Source organism: Dermacentor albipictus, chromosome 1, assembly GCF_038994185.2.
Source record: "Dermacentor albipictus isolate Rhodes 1998 colony chromosome 1, USDA_Dalb.pri_finalv2, whole genome shotgun sequence".
NCBI classification, from domain to species: domain Eukaryota; kingdom Metazoa; phylum Arthropoda; class Arachnida; order Ixodida; family Ixodidae; genus Dermacentor; species Dermacentor albipictus.
This window is the reverse complement of record NC_091821.1, coordinates 77,954,270-77,976,027: the sequence shown is the minus strand read 5'-3', so window position 1 is coordinate 77,976,027 and position 21,758 is coordinate 77,954,270. Positions and strand designations below refer to the sequence as shown.

General features: G+C 43.5%; 1 protein-coding gene across 1 annotated transcript in view; it reads right to left on the bottom strand.

Annotated features, from left to right (window-relative positions):
• Positions 1–16,095: 16,095 nt before the first annotated feature.
• Positions 16,096–21,758, bottom strand: part of ftz-f1 (ftz transcription factor 1) — a 350,881-nt gene continuing 345,218 nt past the window's right edge. Inside the window, exon 7 of the mRNA XM_065451197.1 lies at positions 16,096–21,233. Coding sequence (XP_065307269.1) covers positions 21,087–21,233 — 147 coding nt within the window. The 3' untranslated portion in view covers positions 16,096–21,086. The remainder of the gene's footprint in view (positions 21,234–21,758) is intronic.

Here is a 21,758-nt window from a genome sequence, read left to right as displayed (position 1 = left end):
GAAGGGGGCTAACGCGTAATTAGTCTTCCAGAGGGCATTGTGTCGATGGCCAGGGTGTTTCAGTGGGCATTGTGACGGCCAAAGAGGTCCAAAGAGTATTGTAGCGATGCCCACGAAGTTCTCGCTAAAAGGACTCGCACACGCCTTCCCCGCGTCCCTCTCATGTTCATTATGCACGCTCTCAAACAACCCACCGACGCGGCTGGCAAGCCAGTGACAGCAGCAGCAGCACAATTGGAAAAAGTGAGGGAGGAGGCATAGAAAGCTTCGCTTTAAAATCTGGCAGAGCGCCCCTGTGCACGCTGTAACCTGCAATCCAGAGCTCTGGTGTTTTGACAAAATTCAATTTCATTCTGCAAAGTATTTCTTTCCCGTATTCAGCATGTGCACCTGTCCTACCCGTCTCGCGAGGGGAGACGGGCGAGTCTCGCGCAGGTCTACATATGCCAAGACATCGCGAACGTACTTGGCAGGTGGGCAGTAGCGCGCACACTTGAAAAATGCCTCACCACTGTTCCGTGAACAAAGATGGGTCTGCAAATGCCCCGCCAATTTCTGGAATCTCGTTATATCTACAATGATTGGCTTGTTATCCTATTCATGCATGCAATAATACTGTCTCCAATTTGGAAAGGGAGATATTTCAGTAAATACCGTTGTTAGTCGGTGTTGTAAATACTTTATGCATCGCAAGTTGTACGTTGGTTCTCTATACTTTCTTTCTTAGATTATTCTCCCTTTCTTTTTGAGCACTCCGTTCAGGCAGCTGTTTGTAAGCCAGTAGAACGTTCCTTTACTATACAACTACAAACTTAATAGTTTCTTTTTGTACAGCCAGCTTCGTAAATTGACGCAGACGCGAAGCCATGAGCGTTTTGCACGGCTCTTTCTGCAGATGCTGCTTGAGCAAAGCATTGTGGTGGGTGAGAAGGCTCAAGTTTGCCAACGAACGTACCTTGTTTATAAACTTGAGAGAAGCAGAACGAATTGGGGTTATTGATTCGGCGAAAGAAGGTCAGGTGGGGTCAAAGCTTCTCGAATCGGCGTATCTTTTGTCCGTGTATGGTTAGTCGCACCCTTTTCTGCCTGTTTTGTCATGCTTGAAAGAAACCTAGACGACCGCACTGCTTTAGAGCAATTGTGGCGCGTCCAGCTGCATGCTGTCACGTGGCCTATTCATTTTGCTAGATTCCTGGCGTCCCAAAAGCAAGAGCTGCACTAGTTCTGCGTTGCTGAAAACATTTTGAACATTTTTCTTTTGGTTAAGTATTCAATACTAGAAAAAGTAGGTGCGCGTTTTTGGATTCCGCGGAATTTGTGCGTGACGACATTTAGGAACTGTGTGCCACCTAGAACACTGTGACATAATAGATAGTAGTGCTTCAGCAACAGGTTTTTCCCAGGACATATTTAAAATGGCTTATCAAAACAGACAGTGAAACGGAGGGGGACTCTCTTCAGGAGTTTTGTCGGCTTTGAAAGCCCGACATGTCTCGGGGGGGAAGGGCTTGGGGTAAGGCAGGGCCCATTTCTGGATCCGCCACTGGTTTTTAGTGCCGTGGGACACGCCGTCTCTTCGTGCAATTGTATGTTTGTGAATGTGATAAAAACAAACAAAAACACCCTTGCACCCACCCCCAATATTCTTAGTCAGTGCACCCTTTCGGTGGGTAAAAGGGTGTTATGGCATCTAGAACTGCCCTATGCTTGGCAAAAAGTCATGATGATGGGGTGTTTCTTGAATGAAAACACCCTTCAAGGGTGTTATGATTCGCAATTCTCACCATCAAGGGTGTAAATTATTTTACTGTGTACGTGATTTCCTGGCATCACCTTACTCAGCGGCCTTCGCCATCGATCCTGACTGTTCAATTCATCGGCCAACGTACGTCTGGTGTGGCGTGTGCTGAGCCCCCCTGTCTGAACGTGCGCATTCACGAGGATGCTGCACGGCACGTTTTTGGGCGTTCCGCTGTACTCTTCACCAAATTCAGGTGCTCAAAGCTGTATCGCTTGATACAGCTCGTGTCGTCAATAAAGTAACTGGTTACATATGTAATTGGTTACTGAAAAAAAGTAATTGAATTAGGGTGAGCGTTACCGAATAAAGAAAGTAATTGTCTAATTACAATATTACCAGAAAATGTAATTAATTACACGTAATTCGTTACGTCTGTTATTTAGCTCTTTCTGTGTTTCATGGGAGGATCCACCGCTCTCCCCAAGTGGCCAAATAATCCGGACCCTGCTACCGCATCTCTCGAAGCTGCGTGTTACTTTGGGACGTTAAACCGGGTAATTTTTTTTCTTCTTCTTTAGTGAGAGTCTTGTTTCGGAAAACAAATTATTTAAGAGCACAAATCATACAGATATCGCTTTGATGCTGAGTATGATCATTGGCGGTTAACCACATGCGATTTCTTGCACAACAAATTTTTGGGGGCGCAGCGCGTCGGCGTTTTTTATGAAAATGCCGTCCCGGTTTAGGCAAGTAAATTCCTAACGCGCGCAAATCCCACAGATACCGCTTTTGTAGTTATATGAATTGTGCGGTTATTCACAATTGTTGTTTAAAAAAGTCAAAAGAGAAAAAAACAATAACAATAAAAAATAGCAGTGCTAGTGAAGCGTCCCGGTTTCGGCAAATTGTATTACGCACGCCCGCAAATCGCACAGATATACATCGTTTATGTTTGATTTATGAGAATTCTGCGGTACGACTCTTGGTGCAACCGAGTTTCTTTAAACTTTCTTAATTTCTTCCTTTTTGTTGCTTGCTAAATTTTTAACTGTCCAATTAAACCATGTTTCTTATTGCGTGTTTACTGGAAAAACTAAGCCCACTGTAATGACGCCTCTATCCAGTGAAGATTATTTTTTGATTTTGTCACCTTGAGACGGTTCCGAACATTCAGCAAGCACTTATACTTCTAGTTTTCCTATGGACACGATGTAAGATGCGATATTTGAGGATTTAGTGAAAAAGCTCTAAAAATGTCCGGTTAAGCGTAGTCAAGAAGAGCAAATGGGTAATTAAAACAATCAGTATTGTCAACAGTTCAGAGAGATAAAACAGTAAGCAAACATAAAATAAAGCAATAAATGTAGAAACGAGTTTAACTATGACTGATAATAAATAATTTACAAAACAGAAATTAATAAGACGGATTGTGAAAAAAATTGGCTCGCCATCCCGGCCCTGGGAAAGAGGATGTCCAGCGAAGCTGTTGAAGACCACCACCACTACAACTGCTGAGGGGGATACGGAATGCTTCATTACTTTAGAGTGATGGTAGTAATGGGAGAAATCGTAATTTTGAAAGCGCACCGCCACTGGTCGTATTGCTGTTTCTTTTTGCCTTTGCCGCTCCTCGTATTCACGCTGCTCCTCAGGAGTCCTAACGATGCGTTGCCTACGCATGGCGGTGCTGCAACAACAATGGAACCAGTTGTTAGGCTGGCTGTTTTATATAGGGAAGTCTAGTGACGTCACTCCCCACATCGCCGCGGCAGCTTGCGCAACAATAATCTTGGCCGGAAAACGTATGCGAGGAGCGCTTCGTGCTGCGCATTGTTATGGGGAGCGCCTCATCATCAATTACGTGGTTCGTATGCTTTTGTGCTTGGTCTTTATTTAAACGAATGCTGTTCTGCACGTTGTATGCGTGATTCCAAAGAATGTAGGAACGTATCGCTTCACTGTGCCGAGTGCTTGAAGCCTGCTTCATCTCCGCCGCGAGTCAGTTTCAGTTTCAATTTTCAGTTTATTATTCTTTAAATACGATGAATTGGTAAGATACAATATACAGACGAGGGTCCCAAAGTCAAAGAGTGCAATGAGACCCTCGGTTAATAATAACAATGTAGAGGTGTATTAAAGAAGTCGACCCGATATTTCACAACCTCCGGGATCGGCCCACATTTTTGCCCGCGGACGACGACACGAAAGCGTGCCAACCAACGAGAGGCTAACAGCTCCGCTGTAAAAAAATAATTGTAGCAGTGGATATGATTAACTTTCCAATTTCGAATCAGCTTTCAGCTTTCTTGCTTGTTTTTTTAACAGACCAGCGCCTTTCATTATTTCCTGCATAGGTGGAAAAGTTTTCGTTTTCGACGGCCTCATATGAGAATTTACAAGACCTCATAGTAGGAGACAGTTCAATTTCACAGCCCGAGTCCTCTCCCACCATCGAAAATCTGGCGCCTCTCGGTGGTGTAATCTTGCTTCGTCTAATTGTCGTATACTTCGCTATCACTAATCCTGCTTCCCCTTAATTTCCAGCGAAACTACAATCTCTGTCTCTTTCTTCTTTTTTTTTTCCCCTGCAAGTCCGAGTATAAGCGCACCTGCGCATGAGTGCTGTTGATTCTGATTTCGAGTCAATCCGGTTTGGCCTTGTTTCGGGTACTGAGTGAATTATACAGGATGCCCCAACTATCACGCACCAAAACTAAAAAAAAAAAGAACAGTTGCGTTACTCGAAAACGAACCTAGTGCATATTGTTTCCAGTACAGTACCAGCACAGTACAGTACCAATACAGTGGAGTAGCCGCCAGTAATAATTTCGTTCCTGAAATTTAATTCGACAATTGCAATTAATTATCTAATGCGAGAAGTACTGTCCTGATTATCAAAGTGTCAATGAGGCATCTGTAGGCACCCCAGGCACCCCCAAAGGACATCTAACTGCTGTGTTTTCAGCGACGTACTAATTGCGCGCAATTTTTTCCGACTGGTAAACAAGCCTCACGAAATATGGAAAATACCACGTGACTGCGCTCCCACCTGCACCATGGAGCAGCGCCCTCAAATGAGTTGATTGAAAGCAACTGCATTGCCTGTCGCAATCCCGAAGAGACAGCGCACCACCTTAATAATGGTGCAGAAGGAGAACCGACAGCAGCTTTCGCGGCTTTGCAGCTATTCCTTCCTCTCTACATCACCCTTATCCGTCTCTCAAGGCCGCCTGATCACACTGGTAACAAAAGCCCCTTGATAAAGCGGCAGGGCCAGTCTTTCTTGAGGGCCAGTCGCCCTCAAGAAAGACAAAAGTGCCTTCATAGCTTTGAGGGCCGACGAGCGATGGGGACCGTCTTCAAGTGGCACTTGCACAGACAACGCATGAAACGCGAAAAGCAATGTAATAGGCATAACATGTTTCAAAATGCCGGCTTTGTTCGCACCACACCGACAGAGTGCGCGCGCAGCTATATTTCGCGCCAGAAATTTGCTTCGGACCAAAGCCAAATTAAAGTGACGGTTTTAGTTTTCATGAGAGTGTATACGTGCTTCAAAAATGGCTTCGTGCCATAAAATAAAAACGAAATAAACAGACCGGGACGTGACCCACGTGTTGAGGAAATGCAAAACTGGTGCGTTCAAGAAAGTAAATAGCCACTTCCAAATGAGCCGAATTTGCAATCCGGACGCCTGCACAAAAAACAAACAAAAAAATACATCAGATTCCAGCGTGCCCTTATTACCTATTAATTTGTAAGCACCGTTGAACACCAGCTGCTGCCTAGAGGACGTGTTCGAATAGGTCTCCTTCTGCAGCTACGCATTACTGAGTCCGCTTTATCACATCTTCAGTAACTTTCTTGATGACCGACGTTCGAATTCTGCGGCAGACATTCCGTTATCCGTCTTGGGCTAAATCTGACGCCCATTTAGATCATGTAAGCATGATATTTAACATAACCCCCCCCCCCCCCCAACCCAAAAAACAATCGAGTGGAGAGAGGTCAAGTGAGCTAGCCGGGGGGCAATTTACAGGCCCATGCTTTCCAATCTATTGCGCATGAAAAGTCACATCCAGTCAGTTTCCTGCTCGGCTGCTGCTGTGTGCTGGTGCTCCATCTTGCTGATACCACAGAAGTGGAAGACGTGACAGCGGGACTTTGCTGAGAAACTCATCCACCGCTCCTTCAAGGATTTCGTCCACGTAACGCTGTCCAGTCAGTAGAGAGTTTTAGAATAGGGGCCCCAAAGAAATAGTGTCGAAGCCACTGCGCATGCGTGAGACGCAAACTGCGTTTGGATTTTGCGTTGGGAACGCTATCTCACCGATTTAGCGGGAGCCTAAATAGCGTCCCCAAAAGTTTTGCGTCAGCAAACATGGCGGCACCCATGGAAGCGACGGCTCTAACCTAGCACTAAACTGGCTTCGATTTTTGGTAACGCGTGAAGTTCGCAAGCTTGGAGAAGTGACTGCGGCTATCGCTTTCTCTCAACTAACGTGGTATAAAATTTTGTAAACAGGGTTGAAGTACCTCAGACAGGCTGGCCAACGTTTCGATAGGTGGCCTTTGACGAAGATAGGTCCACCTATCGAAACGTTGGCCAGCCTGTCTGAGGTACTTCAACCCTGTTTAAAAAATTTTATACCACAGTGTGCCATTCCATCTGCCAGCCCCTTTCTTGTTTCTCAACTAACGTGTGTTATGAAGATTAATTCACTAGACGCCCCTGATTCCGAATTCGATTGTGGATATTATGGCTCGTAGGCCTAATACGGCTAAGCTTGGCTGGTGAAGGCACGTAAAGATGGTTTGCTCAAAACTAAGCGCAACAAATTGTTTGCTGTTGTTAAGAACGGCCCGCTGACGTGCAAATTTTGCCGGCCACTTGCGACAGCGGGCGTCAACTTTGCCTGGAGCGCCGCTGCAAACCTCTAGCCACGGCGTGACTAAGTCGACTGTGTGTGGAGAACAGTGCGCGTGTCCTCGACTCTCCGTCGCTGGAGCCAAGATGAGTGCGACGAAGCAGGCTTTGTGCCTGAGCCCGCCACCGCCAACCTGGTCTGCTGTGAACGAGGGAGTCCCCGAGGAAACGTAGTTCAAGGCACCTTCCCACGCGCCGTTCGAGACGCAAGACAATGGGCAAGCGGCCGCGCAGCGGGGGTCAGCTCGGGGAATAAAGGGCACCTTTCCTGACGGGGGCCCCGAGTTCGACGAAGACCGCCTGACCTCGGTTGAGGACCGTGAACCTCGCGCAAAGAAGTGTGTGTGTGAGTGTGTAATCCCTCGCACAGAGAGGCGACTTGTTTACGATGTCTGGTCGAACGTACGTTTCCCTCACCTTGGGATCGAGGGAGGACTGAGTGTTTATAAACCGCTGTTGTGCGGCTGCTCAGTGTACTTTTTCTCGCAGTCATGCTAGACTGATGAACTGCAACGTCTTTATGTAGATACTGTAAATAAACCCATATTCCTCGTTCTCGATGAGAAGCAGTGCTTCCCTTCATCAACGTCCTCAGCGTGGATAAGTAGGACGATGGCATGGGCCAGCTTTCATCTAATTCATGCCCGACTCCAATCTTGACAACTGGTTACGAACGGTGAGACTGAGCCCCCAATCCTAACACTGCTTACAGAATAACCTCTAAATTCTAATTAAACGCGAATACACGCAAGTAAAAATTACTATTCCTATCATAAAATGGTATATTTTATTTAATTATTTCGAATAGCTTTTCTTTGACGCCGTAGTGGCGCTGTCAGCGCAAGACGCTATCCGCAAACATAAAACCCTATTCTAAAACTCTTCACACCGGCGTGCCCCAACGCTAACACCCGCAAAGCTCTTTGGGGCCCCAAGCTATTGGGGCCCCTATTCTGAAACTCTCTAGTGTGTCGTCGAAGAAGATGGGACTGACTATAGCACCGGCTTAAATTCCGCACCACGCATTGAACGACCACTGGTACTGGTGCCGATTGCGCTTTACCCAGTGTGCATTGTAGTCATTCCAGTAGTGTGCATTATGCTTATTTACCTAGGCGTTTTTGCGAAAATTGGCTTTATCTGTGCACATGATGTTGCTCAAAATGTCCGGTGACTGATCGGCTTTTGTGAGGACCCAATTCGAGAAATCTAGACGATTCTACAGATTCTTAACTTCTAAGCATTGGTGCTGGTTAAAGTAGTACGGGTGCAAGGCCGTCATTTAGAATCCTCCAAACCGATGACATGCAAATTGGTATCTGGGCGACCAAGTCCCGCATGCTAGCATGAGGGTTTGAGGCCATAAATGCTAGAACATCTGTGCGTAGGCTAGGACTCAAAGATGGAGTCCTCCGCCGTTGTTTCTTAAAGCTGCCGCTTTGTCTCAGGTTCTCATAATTTTTTATGACAGTCGATGCGTTTGGTCTACCGCAACACTTCTATGACTGATTATATATATATATATATATATATATATTTGCGGCCTTCCTCTTGTTGCCATTTGCAGATCCCAAGGCAAGGATCATGTTTACCTTCTAGTCATTAGAAAAAGACATGGTGACTGGGACAAAACAAAACGCACCTTTAAACCTTACCCTGACCTTGCTAATTCGCTTTTATGGTGATAGGTTTTGCCGCAAAGAAAAAAAAAAAAGAACCATCCGTCCACGTTATCTATGCTAAGACAACCGCTATCACAGCCTGTTTCCATCTAACACCAAACGCGACGTGGTACTTCGGCGGAGGCGCGGCAGGTAAAACACGAGCTGGATCACGTTTTTCTTTATTTCCTTTATTTCGTTCTGGCTAAATCAGAGGGAGCTTGTTCGAGGGCGCTGCTTTTTGATACGGGTGGGAGCGCAGTCACGTATTTTTCATATCTCACGGGGTTTATTTATCGTCCGAAAAAGTTAGTACGTAATTAGTACGTCGCTGAATATACAATTATATGTCCCTTGGCTGTGTCTACAAATGCTCATTGACACTTTGATAATTATGATAGTACGTGCCGAGTTTGATAATTAAGTACAATTACCTAATTACATCAAACGAAAAATTTACAGGCCGCTACTACACTATACTGTAAAAAATATGCCCTAGGTTTCATTCGAGTAACGCATTGCTTGTTTTTTAATCTTGGTGCACGATAGTTAATTGTGACCGCCTGAATATATTTATGACCTCTGCATGCAATTGACAATGTTTCCAGCCCTAATAAATGTTGTAAATTAATAGAAGTGTTTTTTGAATGAGTCGTTAGCTTTGCTTACTGGAAAGAGAAGCGATACTGAGACATATATCAATTCTCGTGCATTTCACACGTCATTGATAAAAGACTGCTGAAGAGGTCACTATAGTCTGCAGGGGTTTTTTTTTTTTTTTCATGGTCAAAAAAATTTTATGGGCACTTTGCTGAGCTAAACTGCGGTAGGCGAAAGCTTATTTATGACTGTCTCTGTTGCTGTTGTCTGAACTGTTCTGCGAACGGACGCCGCTGTGGCCGCGAGCATGGGATGCAATCACAGCCATACGGCTGCAAGGTTTGTCGCCGATGTGCGCGCACCCCCACGCGCATGTCCGCGCTCTCCCACGCGCCCGCTCGCGCAGCGCTACTGGCATGGCACCTCCTCTCCTTGCTCCCCTCGCCTGTGATCACCGCTTTCCTGCGTCCACCACGGACTGCACCCAGACACACATGAGCCACTAAAGGCTTACGCCTTAAAAGCACGCAATGCATTTTGAAGCGAGGTGAACATACAGCAATATATTCATTCGCTAGGCATTAGCTATCCATACCTTTAGAAATTGCTAATTGGCTACCTCCTCCTTTTTAAACATATCAATTTTGTCCTGTGTATATATTTAAATATATTCTGTATGTGCATGGTGTTTACAATGGTTTACAATGGAAATTTAAAACAATGTTGAAGTGAGAAAATACGGAGGAGGCAGCCACCGCTAGTACTTCTAATATGCTTGTTCTCCTATTGTCAGGATTTGCAGAAATAAAGCAAAGTATGAATTAAAATCCGTGCCCCTCCGCGGCAACATTGATGCAGTAAGCTATTAGCCACAATAAATTTTAAGGGACACGGTCAAGGGCGGGGGGGGGGGCTCAGCCCCCCCCCCCCCGCCCCTCGGGAAACTCTAGAGGGGGCTCGGGACCCGGAGCCCCCTGGTAGTCGGCGCCTATGATTTCCAGTTTTTTAGGATAACTAATCCTCGCAGATCGACAGTGCTGCACCCAAATGAAGTTACGTAGGCATTTCCTAAGCACTAATAAGGCAAGCATTCTGAAGTGAGAAAAGTGACAGTGATGGCAAAGAAAGTGCACTACCCTTTGTTTACCAGGGACAACAACTGTTCAATCACTGCACGCCATTGAAACATGTTATGTGTTGCAGGCTTCGAGAAAAAATTACAGCTTTAATGGCTACGTATAACAATGCTTCTAGGAATATTCAGTTTTGTTTCCCTTCATGCTTCGGAAGCAAAGAGAGGCAGAGGTCTGTGTTCAGGCTCATCGTGAACATTCAGTTATGAACCAAAACAACCTGCATGACACACCCATCAGAGGCACACATGCTTGAAGCATTCATTCATAGTGTTTCATACAACAAGCATCGGAGCTAATGCTGCGGTGGTGTGCCGCAGTTCAAAACATCTGCCAAATTCACCACCAAAGAAGCTGCCAATGCCTGCGGGCCGCAAGCCTTGACACCTTCTGCTACATAGCATCAAAGCATAGTAATCAGATACCTTCTTCCATGGTCTAAACATTGGATGTACTTTCTAATGTTCCTGCAATGCTACAAAGGAACAGCACCAGTAACACAGATCATGAGTGCATGTAGACAGACTCCAGTGAATGCAATACACTCACCACAAAGGAAACAATACAACCAATACTTGTACACTCACCTGGTTCAAGAACTTGAAAAAATTTGTTCTAAGAGCTCGTGACCAACACCTTCAATAAACTAGGAGGCTGTTACTACAGATTACTCACCCAAGTGTGTGCGATTCGAAGATCATTCCTTCAAATGCTTTGCTAAATGAAATGCTTCACTACATAAAGAATGAGAGGAAGGGGAACCTCAGGGGCCCGATTTTTGTTAGTCACAACCATATGAAGCGAACAGCCTGTGAAGCCAAGAAAAGCAGTGGAGAAATTGTTTGTCGTTTTTAGTTGAGTGCAGAAATGAGGCAAAGGGAAATGAAAGTGGACCAAAAAAATAAACTTGCTACCAGTGGGAGCCGAACTCAGTACAACGCAGTCTGCACAAGAATGATGCAGTTTGTTTCATCACAAACTTCTAATAGCAAGGAGCACTATCTATAAACATTACTTGTGTGCTGTACTTGGTTGACTGATATGGATTCATATAATTTAATAATCATTACTATCTGAATCACACACATACTAAAGTTTAAATTGTAACAAATATGTAGCATGACCTTAAGTGACAATTTCTATATAATATATACCGATTTACTTTTTGGCGCCATAAAGGAAGTGCAAACACATTCCACGTGGTTGAGGCTGTTACAGTAGTGGTAGCCCTAATCTAGCTTGTTTGAAGCAATTATGTAATATTACTATATCATCTTCGCCTACCAGATCAACTTTCCATAAAACCCACCTTATTGAACCAGCATCTTGCAGTGCACCGTTATACATGAAGATGGAAGGATACATTCGCTAGTTGAAGATACATTAAACTGCAAAATTTCATGTTAGCTCCAACTGGGGGCAGATTTTTACCCCCCCCCCCCGTTTGTATGAAGGGCATCTCATCTATTAAACACTTGCTTTTTTGTTGCCTTGGACAACTTTGATGAAACAGTATAAAAAAAGTATTGATTAATGCATGATAAGCCGAGTTCGGTGAATATTGTGTGACTGGGAGTATAAATACAGGTTCTCTATGGTTCATAACAAAATATTTAGTGACATACGTAACTCGCAATAAGCTTAGGATGTAAGGGCTTCCAAAAGGATTCAAATGATTGCATTCAAGTTCCAAGGCAACACCAGGAACACAAAAGACTAAATACCTGTACTACTCATTCATAAGCAGTCTGTAAATTTTAATGCTACATTTCTCTCTAGTCAGTTCTGCAAACTCAATGCTCCTGCATTAAGCTGCACCTTGAAGTGGGATTTGGAAATGACACATCACTAGTGATCACATAAGACAAATTTTCACCATTTAAACTACTTGACTAGCAAGATAAAAACATGCATGCGAGTAAATTTCAATTTTTTTTCTTTTCTTCAAATCAATGTCAATTTTATCTGCCAGTTCTAATACAAAAATGAAGAAAGAAAATTTGTGGTGTAGTATATTTTGTAATGTGCAGATATATATTGAACTGGGAACACATGCTGTTATAAAGCATTCCCAAGCATTTTGCAGAAAATATCCTCTATTCAATAGATGTCCGATAGGGCAATGTGCAGAAAAAGCAAGTGCACCATGTACTTAACACATCACAATTAATATGGGTAGTCTTAAAAGTCACAGCACTTAAAAGGCCCCTAACCAAACCTTGCCACAAATTTTTTTTATTTACTAGAAGTTGTAAAGTCTTGTCTTGGGGAGCATTAGATGTCAGAATAAATTTTAAAAAGTGGTTTAATTATGAGCAAGCTACCCTCCTCACTGCACAGAATCATCCTGCATTGCCTCTAACAGCATCTGCCAAAATGACATTTCTCGCTTTTATTCTCCTCTTCCTTTCTTGCTGCACGGTGCATTCAGTGGCAATTCTCTGCGATCTGTATTTAAAGGAACTTCCCATGTTTATCACATTGCTGCTAGCTATTTGTGCAGTGCACCGTATCTGGATCTTGGGCATCATAGGCAGAACCCGAGTGTGGTCGGCAATACCAGTGGCATCTGCACTAACAAGGCGGCCAGCTCCTGTTTGTGTGTGGGCATGCGGGCGTTTGTTTTGATTCCCAGGCACTGCTGTGGTGTATATACACATATTTTGCAGACACGATCATCACCATCACGTTTGTTTGCAATGCCCAACCTGGTAAGGGGCTTTTTAATATTTATGGACGTCTTTTTGTTAAGGCTCGAAGCATTGCTCGTAAAATGTTTTCACTGTTTGCGATTGTAACAAAAATGCAGACCGATATTGGGATGCTGCCCTGCAAGAAGCTTGACTTCAACAAAATCTAAACTAGTATTTGAAGAATTGTGTGTCACAGCAATGCTGAATTCTGCTGAACGCATAAGCAACGAGTCACTTGCATTCCTCCAAAAGCTTAAGAAACAATTTTTTGATGACCAATCATCACCACAGCTCTCTGCTAAAGTGCAGCACATCTTCAAGGCAAAGCAGAGCACAGTGCCATGATGATGCACCGCAAGGCAAAATTTGTCTACGCACTGCATCCCAACCTTGTATGTAAGACTTTGCGACTTCCTAGCACGGGCGATAAAAAAAAACCCAGTATGGTGCACCCCTTGACTCCCCAGTAACGCCTCTGGCAGACAAGACAAAGATGTGACAGAGAGATGGAGACTAATTGAACAGCAGCGGGCAAATGAAGGAAGCTGGAGCGACCATGTTTACAAGGGGTTTCCTTTGTCGAAATGTTACAGGCCTTCAAATGTTCATACACCCACTGCTGCATTAGTAGAGTGTCACAGTTATTTAAAGGTGCAAATAAATGAAAGCTTGCTGAGCACAAGAACATCTTGCATACCATTTTCCTGTGACAGGAGCTTATGCAACTTGACATCACTAGTACCACCTGTAAAAGAACATACTCTCTTTGGTCTAGTACACACCTGATATAGCTTCTGAAGACTTCAATCAGAAGTCTCGAAGGAATCAATACAAATTCCTAAAATCAGACTAATAAGATAAACCAGATTCAAATATCAACAATTTATTTACACAGTTCAACAGTGGGTGAAGATTCCTTGTACAAACGTTTTCTTTAGCGAACCAACTTTTCAAATGTTGTCTCATTTATTTTCTTTTTTTGCTCAAGAAAAACAGGAATAAAACAGAAAAGCAAGAGCATACTAAAAAGCTTAGAATGAAATGTACAAGGTCGATCAAAATTTTCATTTTCCACTCAAGATGTGGGTTGTAAAATTGAATAGAAAAGGCAGTGTCAAAATGCAAGTTCCAACAATGTGTTTTTCTTTTCCCTCTCAATTCTCATCCTATCATACACGGTAAATGTAGTATGCAGTAACAAAAGAAGAATGTGTTTCCTCAATGCTTTCTTTTTTTTTTTAACAATAACAGCAGTGCAATTTGCAAGCGATTCATGGCTCAGGGTACAACAAAAGATGCAAAAGAAAAAGTGGGGGCAGGGACACAAATATGCATCAAAGGGAAAAGAAATGGATGAGATTACACACACAACAAGACGGTTATTCATTTCTTCTGAGATCGGCATGTACATTCAGAATATGGTTATGGAATATGCATGTACACGGATACTTTCACAAGGGTAGAGTAACAACACAGTACAGGAGTAAAACTGCAACTTTCTTTCCAATATGGATGTCTGTCACCAAGGGCATTCAAAGACCCTGCCTTCAGCTTGCATCACAAAGAATAACTGCTTCCTGAAGGCTGGAGGCTGCTCACAACGTGTGCATGCACGCAATCTGTGCATTCCGCTTCGCTATCATGAAACAAGGAAACTTATCCCAAGGCAGGGCCCTTGGCCACATGATGTAACAGCCACTCTTGCAAAGCACAAATGTGGGGTTCCAATCACTTCAGAAACTACAACAACGTGGAACAGATAATGAAGGATAACTCTTCTATCAATTCGCTGATTGCTGACTAGTGGCGATGCGTAGCAGCGGCGTACAGGGCTGTCTCGGGAACGCCTCTTCGCAAAATAAAAACAGGCAGGGGGGAAGGCGTGGAGCAAGGAAAAAACTGAGGACAGGCCCCAACAGTCTCGGATGCATTGCAAGAAGTGTGGCGGAAGCCACATGTTATCTTAGGCTTCGTTGTCCTTATTTATGGGGCAATGGTTACTAGAGCTGGTTCTCCGACATGACCTCAGTCAATGTGCCACAAAGCATGAGGCTCCGAGATGAGCATGTCGAGAGAGTTGCCCCATAAGCTAGAGGTGCCTGCCAGGCGAGGCTTTGCAGAGAGCAACATCAGGGCTTCTCAAAGTTTTTTCCTTTCACCAAGGGGGAGGGGATGCTTAAGTGCTATGCCTCGTATCTTCAACGTGGTGCAACTATCAGGCTTGAATTCCTTGAAAAGTTGCGCACACACATTATTTTACTTTTCTCATTTAATAGGTTATTCTGGTATATATAAGGCACATCTTGATAACTATTCATCATACTCCAAATGTCTCACCACATCGCATTACTTTTTAAATCTAGGCGCAAAAATAAAGAAGACAAAAGGAATATACAACACATTTGCAGAAGTGCCTGCAGTAATATTCTCCTAAGGGCTGTACTCTGAGAACATTGTTTTCTCAATTCCAACAGCCAACAATAACCACTGCTCTCAAACTGTATATCATCATACTTAATCTTACTACACCCTATTCTTACTTTTCTTTGCGGACAGGCGCCCCTTGAGCCTTGTGCGAGCAAGAGCAAGCTAAGAGGACCAGGTCCACAATGTGGAACATCCTTGTGCGTTTCTAACCAATGCAACTACAACCACAAACCATGTGCAAAAATAAAAAAATAAATATAAATCAGTTTGCTAAAAAAACAATGCTGTTCTGCCAAACAGCACCAACAAAATGGTTTGTGCCATAAATTGTAGTCTCTGTGTTCTTGCAACATGGGTGTAGCTGAACTGGAAATGATATATTATCAATACCTGAGACGGTCTGTGCGATGGCAGGACAGTAGTGGTGTAGTATACAACTTTTGCTGAAAGTGCCATTATTAATACCCAACAATATTTTTTTTTGTTGTTGTTTTTACGTTCCCTTGTACGCTTGGGGAATCCGCCCCCTCTAAGCTATCCCGCTCAAAAAAAAAGTGGGGGGGGGGGAGTAAATACAAGTACACACATAGGTGTCTGTTCAAAACAATCTGCCATGAAATACTGAATGAAAACTCTATGTAATGTCTGAATTTAGAGTTGGGCAAAAGTAAACAGTCCTCACTGCAGCACCTTCAGTTCAATTTGTTCAAATGTTACTAATATGTTCTTTAGTTTGAACAAGAATAAACAAAGCAATATGACAAATGTATAAATGTTTTACCAAGATTTAAACAGCCCAACCTCGCTCACAGACTGTGTCTATTAAATCTCCAAGCCATAAGAGACATTCGGAGTGGCACATTCAGAGCAGAAAAGGTTGCTCAGTGCAATAGCCCCTACCACCTATTCTATGTTTCTATAAACACAGGGCAATGTGAGAACGACTCCATGGTTTACTAAAAGAGAGTGGAAAAAAATTACTATTAAAATCAAACAAGTAGAATGCAGCTCGGCAAATTATAAAATTAAGGTACGAGCACTGCTATAAGATCAATCAGGACAAGTCACTTAGCATCTCTGCACCTAAATGAAGTGAGAACGACACCCAAGAGTTCAAATTAAATTCTGGAGTTTTATGTGCCAGAACCAGGATATGATTATGAGGCATGCCATAATGGGGGACTCAGTTTAATTTTGACCACCTGAGGTTCTTTAACGTGCACCCAAATCAAAGTTCACAAATGTTTTTGCATTTCAGCCCCATCGAAATGAACGAACCAGCGACTTCGTGCTTAGCAGCACAACACCAAATCTGCTAAGCCACTGCAGGGGCCGACACCCGAAAGTGTGTTATTTTGTTCACCCAAGTAACTGAAATACAGTGGAATCTCTATATAAATGGAAATTGCTCAAACGGAACTGCCTCTTAAACAGAACAAACCCGCGGTGGTTGCTCAGTGGCTATGGTGTTAGGCTGCTGAGCACGAGGTCGCGGGGTCGAATCCCGGCCACGGCGGCCGCATTTCGATGGGGGCGAAATGCGAAAACACCCGTGTACTTAGATTTAGGTGCACGTTAAAGAACCCCAGGTAGTCGAAATTTCTGGAGTCCTCCACTACGGTGTGCCTCATAATCAGAAAGTGGTTTTGGCACGTAAAACCCCACAATTTTTTAAAACAGAACACCATCTTAATGGTTGGTTGGTCTTGTATTCATGCAATTGTATTTAGCTTTGTCTCTCAGTAAATGGAACTCCTGATAAACGGAGCCGATTTTCCTGGTCCCTTGAGGTTCCATTTAAAGAGAGTCCACTGTAATGGCTTCTTTTCAGAAGCTGGGTTTGAACTTCCTCTAATGTCTTCCGAAAAACATATCTATGTAGGTATTTGTACTACGCTTTAATAAAGAAGAAACAGTGCTTAAATCTTGCTAAAAATTGGTGTAGAATCATGGCAAACAGTTCAAATTGCCACATAACCAATTCCACTACACCCATGTTGCAGAAGCCTGCCACATGTCAATGAATATGTAAAGGATGCATTCATTCATGCACTACAATGGCGCCTGCCTATACACAAGTATTCAACTAAAGCATTAAGCATCCATCCCTTTAAAAATACTGCAAGCAGGAAAGGGATGTCAGCAAGACAGCTGAAACTTGCTGCTGCAAATACTAGAAGCAAGCAAAGCTCGTGATGAAACTTTCTGCACAGTATGGGTCACATGACAGCGTGGCTGCAACAGCAAGCACAGTGATGCAAATGTTCCTTTTTCTCCCCAGTCATGCAGCAGTAATGCACTCCTCGTGGTGTGTAGGTTGGCAGTGGAGTTCAATGGGAGCCACTCAGACCTTCATCAACACTGTAACAAAAGCACTAGTTCAAATGAAGACAAAAAATGTGCGGGCGCAGACGGTGTGTTACAACTTCCGATTCATTCTCTTAATACTTGCAACCGTGATGACAAGAGACTGGAATCTAATGATCTGTACACGTTTTCATTTGTTTTCCCCTCAGAAATGGGGAAAATGGTGGGTAATTGTTATTACATTAGCGCTCATGATTCAATGGAGGCTGCATTTCATACAAACCAGTGGTGCTGCAACGAACAGGCTCTTACGGCCTATTATTCATCTTTGTTTAGTTCAAACTTCACAGTAGTTCAAAGCTGCCAAAGCAAACCTCCAGTTGTGAAGTACACTATATAACACGGGAGCGCATGATGAACATCAATTAAATACAATGATCTGAACTGACATGAACTTGTGCTTACTTCTGGCTGTGGAACGCTAATATCACGAGCAAATGTGCACTGCGTGCAGAAAAACACAAAAAGCACGATGTCAAATAAAAAGACGGCTTCTCTATGAAATCTCTTACATCTGTCATCCAAATTCGGTTAAGTTGATAATGCTGCCACATGAGGGGCTTCCAATGCCAAGCCTTCACATAATCAGTTTGAAAGATTTATGGAAAAAGAAAGTATTGCACAGGAATTACACTAAATAATTCCTCATACATAAATCGGTAAAAAAAAAAGAAAGGGCGTGATCAGTTTATATGCTTGCAAATGAGGGCATCAATATTCAAGCACACATATTCGTTGACAAAAACAATATCAAAGAAAAAAAAACATGCACTGAAGGAACTCGCGCCATAAAGGGGGAAAAAAATAAAATGATGTATGCACCTCTACTGTGCTATCAAGATAAAAACATCTGTGGTAAAGACAGTGGTCTATGTACACACTGACCACAAGGGTCGTCAACAAAGAACAAGCTAAAAAACAAAACTAAAACACATTGAGCTGCGTTGAACATGCTTTGTTGCTGCACCCAGTCAGTCCTACACGTATTTGCTATGTAAGTATATAGCTTTCACAAATGGTCATGAAAGTGCATCCTAACATGAGGGAGGCAGCATGTGCCACAAACAAGCCTAACAGTCCAAACTTGGCAGTCACCTGCACACACACCTTATAACTTCAGCCAATGATGCCTCGGCACTGCAACAGAAGATTTCGTGGGGATTGAGGGAAGCATATTTGCCTCAACCTGTTTCAGTTAATTCTTTAAAGTAATGAAACCAGATGTTCACAGGGTCTAAGTAAACTTGATAGAAAGACATGGCATCATTAAAAGAAACACCTCCGTGTTGCATTGAACACTTGTACAGAAATTAAAATATCTGAAAAAAAAAAGAAGCGAAAGAGGTTGGGCAAATGTCTGAACAGAGAGTAATTAAGCATACTCTACACAATATCTACCTCAGCAAAAAGCACAAGTGGCATGCATAAGCTTTACAAGCAATACAGGACTTTTGTTGTATGCTAAGATAGGAAGTGATTAAAGAAAATGCACCATTCTGCCTGCATTAGGCTGACCACAGTCAGTTCTGAGCCTGAACTGTAGAAAATTGTTAACGACATGCGAAAATCCATGACTTGGACCACATAGTTTTCCTCCATAAATAAATTCACACCTATCGAACCTATGAATCACGATTTTCTCCCAATTTCAAAAAAAAAAAAATTACATGTGTTGCAAAAATACCTTGCTTTCAATAAAGCACCTATGTTTCTGAATAACAACAGGTAAAACTACAGCAATGTAAGTAGTGACAAAAGTTAACACTTTAGAAGAGACACTTTTTATAAAGCGTTTCAGGTTGTAATAATCCTGAGCAGAAAACGATAAGCATTTTTCTAGTAAAGCTTCTGTCCCTAAAGATAAAGGATCAAGCAAGCTACTGAAACATTGAACTTGATACACTCGGAGACATAACAATACCAGTTCAATTGTTAGTATCAGGCTCATTATGCACTTTTCGTGGTCAGGCATGTAATGAGCACTTGCACATTCCTAATAGGGTCACCACTACGATTTGTATTATTTCTCCAAAAAAGAAACAGTGCCGAGAACATCAATCCTGCTCCGTAAGAAAAAAAAAAGGAAAACACTGGAGCCTTTCACAACCTTTCCAAGTAGCATTCTGTGCAGCGATCAAACATTAACAATAAAAAACAAAGGATGACACAGATGCTCGGCTCTGGTGATGATGGTTGGCATGGCTTAATGCACAAGGAGGCGGGCTGGGAAATTCGATTCTTCTGCGGGATGAAAAATGTTCACGAGATGAGGTGATAATAGCAGCAGTAAGAAAAGAAATGACAGTGTGGGGTGCCCAGCACAATGAACTAGACGAAAGGTCACTCCACGAAAAAACATGAAAGAAAGTAAGCAATGATGGAAGAAACATAGTTATAAGAAATACTCTAGACAAATCTGGCATACACCACTGTGAATAACGAGCAAGTTAAAAATGAGGGTAAAGCATGTGACAGTCATCCATGCAAGAAACAAAGAATGTCAGGTGGGGTGGACGTCTCCCTCTTCTTTGTTCTCTCTCACACAAATTTCTTTTCCCTGAGTCTGTCCAGTCTCGTAAGGGGAAAGAGAAAAGTCCTTTCTCACTCACTCGTCTAGCCTGATGCCAATGCAACTTGTGAACTGATGCACTAAACAAAAACAGCATGCACACCGTCACGTCCAAAAGAAAAGGAAGTTGGAAGCAAAAGCAAGATGACAGGGACAAGACAAGACAAAGACAGAAGACGAAAGAATGGAAAGAGGAAAAGGACAAAACCTCTCCTATTAAGGTCTCACCACCAACACAAGCTCCGTAACATTGTGCAGAGTCCCTGTTGAGTTGTAGAGCTCGCGACACCTCCTTGCAGAATTTGTGGCACACACGACACATCAGGCAAGCCAGCCAAAAGTGTCGGGTGGCACCGAATGTTCTTTGCACACCTCAATGTTGTTCTATTTCTCTTTCGTGTACACTGGTACATAGGTACATATATATGTGTGTGTGTGTATGTGTGTGGATCTATATATATATATATATTCATATATATATGTATGTATATATACTATACATCTGCACTCACTCGGCACGCATGCACGGGGATGGCCAGGCATCAACGCCCATATGAATGCACGCACAAGCACACACTATCACATCCACGTGTGTTGTGTACACGAGACGACAAGCTTGTTACTGAACGCTAGAGCTCTCACATAGGCGCTCCCCGCTGACCGCCGGGCCTGCACAGAGAAGGCAGACCCCCCTTTCTCGTGCTCACTTTTTTTTACTGTCTGTATCCCAAGAGAAAATGTCATCCGCACACTCCGCTTGAAGCCGCGGCCGGCCCGGCCACATGGCTCCCTGGGCCGGACGCAGCCCCGGCGGGGTAGTACGAAATGGGCAGAGGACGAGAGGCGGAGGAGGAGAGGGCGCGCGCTGTTTCTCACACGGACGCGGAGCGGGCCAGGTTCCGGTCGGGGTTCTTCCGGTCGAGACGTTTCCGGCGGAGGGGCGTGGGGGCGGGCGGAGGAGCCGGATGCTATTTCTTCTTGGCGTGGAGCATCTCCATAAGGAGCGTCTGTGACGGGGCACTGCCGCTCATGTGCTTGTAGAAGAGGTACTCCTCCCCGCGTGTGCTGATGAGCTTCAGACTCGGAAGCATCTGATAAAGCTGGCCAAACTTGTCCTGTAGAGGAGTAAGCCACACTCAGAAATCATGCAAGGCAGAAAATATGAGACATTCACGTAAGCATCATGTTTCTGCACTTCTCCTGCACTACATAGGTTAAAGCTCTGCATTAATACCACCAACTGAGTAAGTTCAGGATTTGTCACTGCAGTCATTGGTAGCACAATAGTAAATGGAGACACAGTGTTGGTATTTCATAGACCAATGCTTGATCATGATTATATTGCGCTTTACCAATGCTTGGCTCGAAAAAGGAGCAGGTTGCACCTCCATGGGTCTCCCCATTATGACGGTTTATAATGCCAGCTTGGCACCAGCACATTATTCTACAAAGAGGTGATTACACCTGCAAAATAGCATTACTCTTACACCACAATTGAAACAAGTGAAACAGCTGTGCAATTAGTGACAGTTCAAAAAAAGAAGGTGGCGAAAGCTACATGATTCTTAAGAGGGGAGGGGGAAATGAGAAAATGTAAATTAGAACTTTTGGGTGGGCGGTTAACTACCATATTTACTCGA